The sequence below is a fragment of the Epinephelus moara genome, chromosome 21 (assembly GCF_006386435.1).
Source record: "Epinephelus moara isolate mb chromosome 21, YSFRI_EMoa_1.0, whole genome shotgun sequence".
Lineage (NCBI taxonomy): Eukaryota > Metazoa > Chordata > Actinopteri > Perciformes > Serranidae > Epinephelus > Epinephelus moara.
The window spans coordinates 19,582,734-19,593,987 of NC_065526.1; the positions used below are offsets into that span (position 1 = coordinate 19,582,734).

The following is an 11,254-nucleotide window of genomic DNA, read 5'->3' on the forward strand; positions in this document are numbered from 1 at the left end:
CCCCCCCCCCCCCCGGTCACAGGCCTACAGGTAAAGATGTCGCTCGAAAAGGGGTCAGCAGAGAGAAGCTGTGGGCCATTTCCAGAGAACCTCTCAAACAGCCGCTGATAAGGAGCCTGGCCGGCAACTCTGAACTCAGCAACCTGGCCTGCAACGCCTTCACTGATATCCTTGAAACTAATGCCTCCCTGTTGCTTGGATGTATAAAGAGAACAGGATACAGGGCCCTGTTCATTCCTATGAAAGTTGCTCCAAAAAAGCCAAAAAGGTTCCACTCCCAATAGGTATAAAATTACCTGAATCTTCCGCATCATCTCGCCCACAGAGCAAGCGCACTACATACTTTCACCTAGAATGATTGCTCGGCTTCAAAGCCACTTTGACACAGTGACCAAACCGTGGAATTACAACTTCGGGGTTTATCACATAATGCCATGGGGCCGAAAAAAACTTTTTCCCGTAGACTTACAAGAAAGAGATGTCTGTAAATCTATTTAAGCAGATATCAACATATGAATGCAGACATCTGTTTGCGGCGTGACAAGATTTTAGAGGCAGAAGCATTCTGGTTTCTATTTGTAAATCGTTTGTAGCCTGAGCAGTATTGACCATTCAAACATTTCCAGCTAAAATGACTGGCGCACGGCAGGGGAAGTCTTGGCCAAGATATCTGCTGGCTACACCCAATCAGCCTGAAATATTAGCCCTCACCCAGAGGCTTGTTGTCGTCGATAGCAGATAGCCGATGGGTTCCAAGACTGGGAACTCAGTGAATCTTTTTTTTTTTAACATCAAAAACCCTGCAAAACAACAAGAAGTCTAGTAGATCCACACAAATAACTTTATCGCCATTCAAGTTTGTGGATTTGAATGGGTATGATGGTTCCAGCGAAAGTTAGCTGCTTGGCCGGCAAAAGTCGGAGGCAGAGCGGAAGGTAATTTTACACCTGGACCTTTTTAAGCTTCCTAAACTTTCAAAGTAATGGACAGGATCCCGCCTGTATAATGGCGGGAGAAAATGGCTTAAGATAAAAATGTTATTGTTGAGGAAAGAGCTCATCTGTCTGTAACACATAAAGGAACTGCATGTGATACAGACCTTGTTTTAGTGTCATTACTGTCTGTGCGAATCCTTAACTCTGGCTTCTACCTATCCTGAAGTACATGGGCGACTACCCCATCAAAAACGCTCGCAGCCCCATAGAGCTGACAGACCAGATCTTTGGTCCAGCCACCCAGCATCATGCTCTGCAGGATGAGATCTACTGCCAGATTATGAGACAGATGACCAGCAACAACAACAGGTGCTCCCTCACTGTGTTCATCTGTATGTTAAAGCATTCACACATAATCAAGAGCCAACACATCCTCCAACAATCCTCTGTGAATTTTTCGTTCTTCCTCACTTTAGGTTGAGTGTGGAGCGTGGGTGGCAGCTCATGTGGCTGTGTACAGGCTTGTTTCCCCCCAGTAAGGATTTGATGAGACACACTCAACGCTTCCTGGAGTCGCGGCCCAGAGACCAGCTGGCTGCTGGCTGCCTGCAGAGGCTGCACGGGATGCACAGGTCAGACTGGAATTAGAAAGAGATATTGACAACATTTACATTTGTATATGCGATCTAAACAGCTAACCAATGTTAGCTCAAGTTCGCAGTCCAAAAAACCTTTTATAAAAATGAACAGCTACGCACCCAGACCAGGCGTCTAATTGAGATAAGCATTTATTTGTCAAAATGTGTAGCCACAGTGGGCTAGTAAAAGAGACGTTTAATCTGAGTTTTACAGTACTAGTTTAATCACATGTAGTTCACTATTTACAGATACTGGCAACTCATTCAGTCATTTTCCGTAACCGCTTATCCTGTTTGGGATAGTGGGGGTGCTGGAGCCTATCCCAGCTTACACTGGGCGAGAGGCAGGGTACACCCTGGACAGGTCACCAGACTATCACAGGGCTGACACATAGAGACAGACATTCACGCTCACATTCACACCTACGGACAGTTTAGAGTCACCAATTAACCTGCATGTCTTTGGACTGTGGGAGGAAGCCGGAGCACCCCGCTGACACGGGGAGAACATGCAGACTCTACACAGAAGGGCTCCCCCAGAAGGGTTCAAACCAGGAACCCTCTTGCTCTGAGAGGACAATGCTAACCACTGCACCACACTGGCAGCTGAATACCTACATTTGAAATTTGGTCTTCAGTCACTGCCAAGATTCAAATCACTGTGGCAATAGTTTTCTTCCATAGAAATAAAAGGAGAAAGTGGATGTTTAGGGGTTAAAGAAATTAACTGTAAAGGCAGTGTGCAGTTGGAAATGTCTGTGATCTCTCATTTATTTATTCGCATCAGTTCGTTATTGTATTAATCACAGTAGAAATCACACATATCAGGAAATCACAGTTTTATACAGTTTAAACAAAAAAACGCTCTTACAACAGGACTCAGGTGTGGTGTGTTGCATGGTTCATTGATGAACGTGTGTGTATGCAATAAATTGATCTGAGTGCTTTGTACCCTCAGTAAGGATCCCAGGAATCTTCCTCCCCATCCAGCAGAAGTGGACGCCATCCAACAGAACAGCACCCAGATCTTCCATAAAGTCCACTTCCCAAATGACACACATGATGTAAGACACTCCTTTCTTAATACACTTAAATGAGGTGTCCACTAGAGTGCAGACTCTCAGCAGTGTTTTAACACTTTGATAATAGCATTGATATCAACTCGCATTACTTCCTCCTATTTACTAATGGAAGAAAGTTTGGACCACAGCCAGCACTCCCCATGGTTGTTAAACCATGTACGGTACCTCGTCGCTGTCACAGGTTTAACCCGTCCAATGCTGTGCTGTAACTTAGATTCCCACCTTTGTTTTGATACTGAGCAATTAACATCAAAATTTTACTCCACGTGCCAAAACATCCTGGACACTGACGCTCCTTTTAAGATCATGCGCTCCAAATCAAAGTCTGAACCATGGCTGAATGATACCACTCGTGCTGGGAGACAAGAGTGCTGTCAGACAGAGCTGAACGAAGGTGGAAAAAAGACAGGTTACAGGTGTCTTTTGATATTTTAAGAGAAAGCTTGCGCAGATATCAGAATATTGTCAAAACTGAGAGGACAAAATATTTTTCTCACATAATTTCAATTAATGCCCCCAAAAGTCTGGGGGTGGCCCTAATGGGGACAAACATCTATAGGGTGCTCCAGGACTGATGTTTTTCTGTAGGTTGACATGGAAGTTAGCTTTGCCCTGGCTCCATTGTCAAAACGCTTATGTGATGTTTCCATTGGGTTTTGGATTATTTTCAAAAAAAAAAAGCTGTGTCAAACAAAGGTTTATGATACTTAGACATTATGTTCAGCAAGATAATCTTCACAGATGAACACCACTTTCATGATTACTGAAGCAGCATTGCAGTCGCCAGAAGTAAAAAGCTAACGTTAGGCGATAAAGGAACTACGCTACAATAACATGACCTAACGTCACCACTATAACAAGACTGTAAAGCTGTTCATTCTGCTGTTAATGTCATCCATCCTTTATCTTTAAGGAAACACAGTAGCAAAGAACTTTTCCCCTGCATGTATTCTTTAAACACAAGTTTCTAAATTGACTTCTAAATTACTTTAAATATCATTACACTGTCCATTTGGATATATCAGCTAAAGTTTCTGTACTTACTGTTCTCGCTGCAGATATTTGAGGTGACATCCACGACCACAATCAAAGACCTGTGCTGCAGTATCGCCTTTCAGCTCAAACTGAGCTCAGCTGACGGATATGGCCTGTACCTGAAAACATCCAACAAGGTGGGGTTAGGTAACATTCCTGCAGAAGTTTGTTGATTGATATTTTTTTCATTCATTACACTGTAATGCAACAGAAAAGATTAAGATGTAGTTAAATATATTCTATATAGATTAAGGAGGACATTCTGTGGTGTGTTTTGCATTGATGTAAAAAACCTTGTAACAATGAGGTCATAAATTTGAATCTCTTCTACACTGGTGAATTTAAAATCTTCATTAATAATGACTGGAATAACCAAGGCTGTGCTTCTACCCTGTTTAAAGGAGCAATTCACCCCCCAAATGACCATTTCTATATCATTTACTCACCCTGTGACATGCTGAAGTCATGAAGAACACTGTTTTTCTCGCATGCCTCTGGTGAACGAAGAATCCAAAAATTAGCGCTGCTCATCGTGGACTATATTGCTGTCATTGTTCATTTTAGTCAAACCATACAGTTTGAAAACAAGGCGCGGCTCCAACTAGAAAACAATGTTCTGATGCATTGGATGTGCTGAATGTGCATATTAAGGCAGTACAGGAGGAAGTGCACATTAATAATCCTCCAGGACTGTAACATGCTCATGTTTAACCCAAACAATGTGTCATGTGACTGCAGTTGGTTCAGATCGAGGTCGGAACACGTTCTCACCACAAACGAACCGCACCAGAGTTCGTATGGCTGGATATATACGACTTGGAATATACTGCACAAGTTGCATGAGAGTTTTGTCAGTAGATGTCTTGATATAGTTTTGCTGTTGTTAACGTGGTCCCATATGACTTTTTAGATTCTCCGTTTACCACGGAGGCAGGCAAGAAAAGCATAGTTTTCTTCCCAAATTCAACATAACAAGGGGTGAACAATCGATATACCAATGTTCATTTGGGGAGTGAATTGTTCCTGTAACTTACTGATGTTATTCTGTTTTTTTATTCCCAGGTCATAAGCTTGTCGGAGCACAAATATTTCTTTGACAGTTTAAGGCAAACTTCAGAGACTCCTAAGAAAGGAAAGAAAGTGAAAGAAGGTAAAGCTTCACACTGATGCCTTCAGGTTTTATATTCCCCTTTTATATAATTGATGTTGGTGGCTGTGGCTCGGGAGGTAGAGCGGGTCGTCCACTAATCAGAAGATCAGGGGTTCAATCCCTGGCTCCTCCAGGCCGCATGTTGAAGCATCCTTGAGCAAGATACTGAACCCCAAATTGCTCCTGATGGCTGTTCCATCAGTGTGTGAGTGTGTTAAACCCGTGTAGCAGGTGGCACCTTGTACGGTAGCCTTGGCCACCAGTGTGTGAATGGGTGTGAATGGGTGAATGTGACTTGTAGTGTAAAAAGCGCTTTGAGTGCTTGGAAGACTAGAGAGGCGCTATACAAGTGCAGTTTTCCACTACTGTGTTTTGTCTCCCAGGTAACCAAGCCAACGCGCCCTACCTGGTGATATTTAAGAGGAAGCTCTGGTTCAATGTGACCCCAGGGAAAGACCTGATTGCAGACCTCAACTTCCATTTCCCACAGGTATGAAACCAAGACACACTCCTCATTCTGCTGGCTTGATTACTTTTTTCAACACACAAGGTTGTCATGACACACAATCTGTCTTTTTGCTTCCATATAGGAGCTGCCCAGGTACCTGCGTGGATACCACAGCTGCACCAAAGAGGACATGACCAACCTGGGCGGGCTGCTCTTCAGAGCCGAAGTAGATTCAGACAGGTTGCAGTTTGTCATGATCCCCAGAATGCTGAGCAAGCTGGTTCCTGCTGACCAGATAAAAATCATGTCCCCTGAAGAATGGAAGAAGGTAAAGGAAGAAATGTACAGAGCACAAATGTACATGTTAATTCCTCATTTAAAACCTCATAGGCTCCATGAGGGCGCTGGCGTCCTCGGCCAACATCTCTCAGAGACTGTAATGGGCTAAAGCTAGAGTGAAGATAATGGTATCATACGGAACTAGAAGACCTAAGGATTGTATTTGAATATTTCTGCATACTGGGGTTGCATAAACTGTGTCTGAGTGGAAAGCTGAGACTCCTGTGGATTCAATGAGCTCAGTTTTATTCATACGTGATGATGTTAGTCCCCACAGTAGACCATTTTGGGAAACTTTACATGACTGTATAAAATGACCTGTTGTGACCTCTGGGATAATCACAGCCTCATGAAACTTGACAGCCACAAACAGCAAACCTTTAGCATTCAGACGATGGATAGCTTTTACAGGTATATTGACAGTAAGGGTGTTTCTAAGCAGTTTCCAGAACGAATGTGCTCGCCATCCAATCGCTGAAAAATCCAGTTCTTACAGAAATCTCCAAATGTCAAACGTTTTTGATACCAAATCACAGCATGGATTTTGGCGGCAGTAGCTCAGTCCATAGGGACTTGGGTTGGGAACCGGAGGGTCGCCTGTTCGAGTCCCCGTCCGGACCAAAAATATGGAGCGTGAACTGGTGGCTGGAGAGGTGCCAGTTCACCTCCTGGGCACTGCCGAGGTGCCCTTGAGCACTCGGGGCGCCTCACCAAGGGCAGCCCCCTCACTCTGACATCTCTCCACTTTGTGCATGTATAGGTCCTGTTTGTGCATGTGTGTGTCTTTCGGACCTGTGTGTAATTGACAAGCAAGAGTGAAAACATTCAATTTCCCCTCAGGGGGATTAATAAAGTAAATGAACTAAACTAACTAAACATAAACTATGGTGTTCATCAGGGTCTTGGTGTCTTATTTTGACATTTTAGAGGGGTTTTTGACCATTTTATCAATTCTCAAGTGGTCAAAAATATTTAAACTTAGCTGCAACAACTTAGGTGACATAATGGAGCATGTGAATGGCCGTCACATGCTCATTTACACTTGTTTGAATGGGTGCCTAACCACAACACAATGTTCATTACAGATTTATGACTAGAAAAACTTGACACACAGAGCTGAGCTGCATCTCAAATTAATCTTCAGGCTCCCAGCTTTCAGATGATGTATACTACTTCTGTGGGGCTTATGCTGTTGACTTGCTATCTCACCCTGAAGATCTCCTGCCCCCCCTATGTAAGACAAAAATGGATCTATGGTAGGGAGGGTGAAGTGGAGGATGTTTTAAAAATGATCTTTGGGAGAGGTACCAGGAGAGAACTCGCTTTTACATGACTGTGTCTGCTGTAAAGAGGGGCGTCCACTGAGCAGCTCTCTCTCTGCTTTTTGTTCTACTCGCAGCACATCATCGCCGCCTACAACAAGCAGAGTGGCATGACGGTGCAGGAGGCCAAAATCGCCTTCCTGAAAGCCATTTCGAGTTGGCCAACCTTCGGCTGTGCCTTCTTTGAAGTTAAAGTGAGTCATCGGAATGAAGTGATGGTGGAGTTGGCAGGCAGCAGTATGAGGAAGCTGTTTTATCACATTATGATTTCATTTGACTTTGCAGCAAACGTGTGAATCCAGCTACCCAAATATGCTTTTGATCGCCATCAGCAAGCAAGGTGTCTCCTTCATAGACCCCACAACAAAGGTAAGTAATAAATTATGTCTATTAATATATATCTTCTTTGTTATGTGTTTCAATTTATGTTTTCACCTTGTAGTCGTATTTTATTTCACTGTTAGTTAAATCTAGTCACAAAACATCTCAGTTTGGGATGTTTTCATGCTAACAAACCAATACATCTTAATATTTTGTGTATTTTTTGGGGATAGGCAACCCCAAAAATCAAAAATACAAATTTTCCTCTTACTTGTGGTGCTATTAGTCAATCCAGATTGTTTTGGTGTGAGTTGCAGAGTGTTGGAGATATCAGCTGTACAGATGTCTGCCTTCTTTCCAATATAATGGAACTAGATGTCACTCAGCTTGTGGTGCTCAAGAGCCAAAAAAATACATTTGAAAAACTCAACAGCAATGTCTCTTTCCAGAAATCATGACTGGGTAACGCAAGATAATCCACAGACAGTATTGGGCTTGTTACTCTTTTCTTATTACTCCCTGCCAACAGTGATTCATTACACTTCTCACTATTTTACTTTTCTGTTATACCCCATAAAATTGGTAATTGCATATCTCCGCAAAATTGAGATGTGTGCTTCTGAGTGAATTTCAGGGTAATCACCGTTAAATGTAGCTAAGGCTAGATAGCTTCTTTTTACCTGAGTGATTTCTGTTTCCTGTGACCGGTATTTTCCCAAGGCTCTGCCCAAAAGACGGAGAGCCACTCATGGAGCAACATTTCGTCCACCACATATCCAGACACAAATTTTGGTTGTTTAGCCATTGTAGTGCTACAGCTGTCCTCTGCGACTGAGGATGGCTCACCTTTGGTGGGGTGTATTTCCTGGAGATCACATTGTTGTGTTGTCGGTCGTAGTAGCAGAGGTGTTTTAGACCGCAGGTTTGAGGATGTGTTTTTCACAGTGAATCTCAGAGTTTTAGTCTGAATACCTGCAGCAACAGTGTTCTTGTCATCTTACCTTCTGACAAAAGTAATGGGAATATATTTCCAGCCCCAATTTAATCGTTTCCAACTAGCGCGCTGCTTTGTGATGTGCCTGCGCAGCTTGACGATTATTAAAATGTACTGTAATGTTATCACTGAAATTTCATTAGTAATTAGTTACACTACTCGTTACTGGAAAAAGTAATATTATTACTGAAACACGTTACTGCCCAACACTGTCCACAGACCTTGTTGTAAACAGTTTCATGTAGGAACTATTTTCTTTCTACTAAACTACACCCACCAACTGTATCACTGTGCAGAAGGAAGAGTGCATCTACTCATGGATGAGAGGCTGGAGCTTGTGAGATGTTAAAATAAATGGCGTCCTCCTCAGCTGAGCTGTAACATTAGCTAGCTCAGTGATGCCAGGTGAGCAGGAGATACATGCTTCCCTCTGGTGGGTGTAGTTCAGTAGAAAGAAAATAGTTCCTACATGAAAATGCTCACAACAAGGTCTGTGGATTATCCTGAGTAACCAGGTTATGATTTCTGGAAAGAGACATTGATGTTGAGTTTTTCAAATTCATTTCTTTATTTTTTTTTTTGGCGCTTTGAGCACCACTAGCCGAGTGCCATCTATTTCCATGATATAGACTGAATCACTATGTTTACAATAACATCCAGGTAGAAAATCCTCACATCATGTACAAAAAAATCAAACAGCGCTGAGCAGACACTGCCTTAAATAGTTAGTTTTTAGCCACCTAAAAAGGCCCACCCAAAAAATCAATGTCAGTTTAAGTGTATGCTATATTTAGTTATTTTTACCTCCACCAAGGAGGTTGTGTTTTCGCCGGCGTTGGTCTGTTTGTTTGTCTGCAAAATAACTCAAAAAGTTATGAATGGATTTTGATGAAATTTTCAGGAAAGGTGGATAATGGGACAAGGAACAGGTGATAAAATTTTGGTGGTCATCGGTTTAAGCAAAGTGGATAAAATAATAAATAAAGTCTATCTTCTGACAGCCTCAGCAGCAATTCCATTTTCTAAAGACGGTGAAAATAGCACCATCTGGCGGCCGGAAAGCACGTCTCGTTCTACTTGCTAAATATTGTTGTAATTCTAAAGTTGAAATTAATGTTCTGTGTTGAAAAAAAGAAAGTGAATAATACAAAAAAACATTATATTCTGTGTTGGTACAAAATAAAAACGAAATAAATACACCACAGTGTCTCCATGGTGAAGACATATAACCTAATAATGATAGTGATGCAAATAACCTAATTGCAATGCAGGCTGCAAAATCTGATGCAGAGGGGGCGGGAATATCACCTACTTGGCGGAGGTCTGCACTCTCTGAGTGCTTTTCTAGTTAGATTTATTTTCATCCCTTTACCCTGCCGTCAGACAGACTTTTTTTTGACAGGGAATTAAAGTCGTTATATCAAAGGCACGAGACTACGTTGGCAAAAATAGTGATTTAACTTAGCAGAACACCAAGTTGCTGGTCTACCCCGGTGTCGTATGGCTTGTGTGTAAGGTAAAGCGTTGGAAATATTCAAATATAGCGTACAGTTACAGTGATATAGATGTTTGTAGGTGGCTAATGTACCTTTTGCTGTGGCCCTGTCCACAGCAGTGCATTGAGCCTCTGTGCTGGTAGATTTGGTTTATCAAAGATGATAGCAAAGCAACACAGTACATAAAATAAGCACAGCAGAAACATCAGATGGGTCGGACCACAGTGTTTAACTACATATGTTTAAATTATACAATTATGGCTGGAAATGACAACATAAATCAACAAGTAATCAATTGCCAGTTGTCTACATGGAAGTGATTGTTGTTCGCGCGACATCACGGTGATTCAATGATCTCTACTCTCAGTATCTCCAACACTTGGCAACTCACACCAAAACAATCTAGACTGATAAACAGCACTACAGGTAAATATGTTTATGTTTATTTTTGGGTGATCTGTCCCTTTAATGTGTTTTAATCATGCTGTAAACCTTTCAGGAGCGGCTGATCATGCACCCCTTCAGCCGCATCACAGACTACCACAGCGAAGGCGGCTACTTCGAGATGACCATCAGCACTTTGGTGAGGGGCTACAGTTTTGTCTGTGAAACCTCACAGGTGAGTGGCTGTCTTCTAAATTCAGTATCATTCATTTAATGTATTTACAAGTTTATTTGACAGGGACCATGTATATAAAGTCTATACTTGAAAACTGATGCACTGTACACAGATATAGCTAAAAGATCATTTTCATCCCCAGTTACTGGGCAGGAGAAGAATAATTCAGGCAGTAAATATTTTTTGCAGGATAAGCCAGTACACCTTATTCAATAAACCAGTCAGAGAGGTGATTTTGAAATGAATCATTTTCTGACAAAGATTCCCTTTTTCTCCTTTTTCAGGGTGACACAATGGAGGACCTTCTTAGATCATACGTCACCATGTACGAGAGGCAGAGGGACGCCTTTAGACCGAGGAAATCCATCTTTTCCTGAGGCTTCAAAGGCAAAAGAACAGCTGCTGTGATTTATGCGCACTCTTGATTAATATTTTTGCATTAATGTATTTGTGTACTTTAAATGACTAAATTGTCCCTGATACAGAATGCCTCGACTAAACCAGCTTGTGATATTAAAATTTGAGTACCATATTGTCTTTTTTTCTGTTTTGTCCATTACATGCCATTTTGAAAACTATTGAGTGTCTGGAACATGAATTGAATTTAGAATATTAGAATTTTTTTTTCTTCTGGCAGCACGAGGAGGCCTCGATTTCATATTTCATAAAGAAGCATAAAATGGATGTTAACAGACCATTATACTTTACAACCTTTGCTCTTTCATGGACTTACAGTTTTCTGTGCACTGTGCAGCCTAAAAACAAATTTGTGTTAAAAAGGCGTTTACAGACTTCAAATCCAATCATCATTTGTCAGAAAATTTCCATCCAGTTCCAAAACTACAACCCTACAACAAAATGCTTATTTGAAATTT

At 41.8% G+C, this 11,254-nt stretch overlaps 1 protein-coding gene across 1 annotated transcript in view; it reads left to right on the forward strand.

Moving 5' to 3' along the window:
• The window catches only part of LOC126408746 (unconventional myosin-VIIa-like), a 35,101-nt gene extending 24,198 nt beyond the window's left edge, over nt 1–10,903 (forward strand). The window contains exons 39-50 of the mRNA XM_050074391.1: nt 23–165; nt 1,151–1,304; nt 1,412–1,567; nt 2,532–2,637; nt 3,714–3,827; nt 4,753–4,840; nt 5,224–5,330; nt 5,431–5,616; nt 7,027–7,143; nt 7,235–7,318; nt 10,260–10,379; nt 10,664–10,903. Coding sequence (XP_049930348.1) covers nt 23–165; nt 1,151–1,304; nt 1,412–1,567; nt 2,532–2,637; nt 3,714–3,827; nt 4,753–4,840; nt 5,224–5,330; nt 5,431–5,616; nt 7,027–7,143; nt 7,235–7,318; nt 10,260–10,379; nt 10,664–10,756 — 1,468 coding nt within the window. The 3' untranslated portion in view covers nt 10,757–10,903. The remainder of the gene's footprint in view (nt 1–22; nt 166–1,150; nt 1,305–1,411; nt 1,568–2,531; nt 2,638–3,713; nt 3,828–4,752; nt 4,841–5,223; nt 5,331–5,430; nt 5,617–7,026; nt 7,144–7,234; nt 7,319–10,259; nt 10,380–10,663) is intronic.
• The last annotated feature ends 351 nt before the right edge of the window (nt 10,904–11,254 follow it).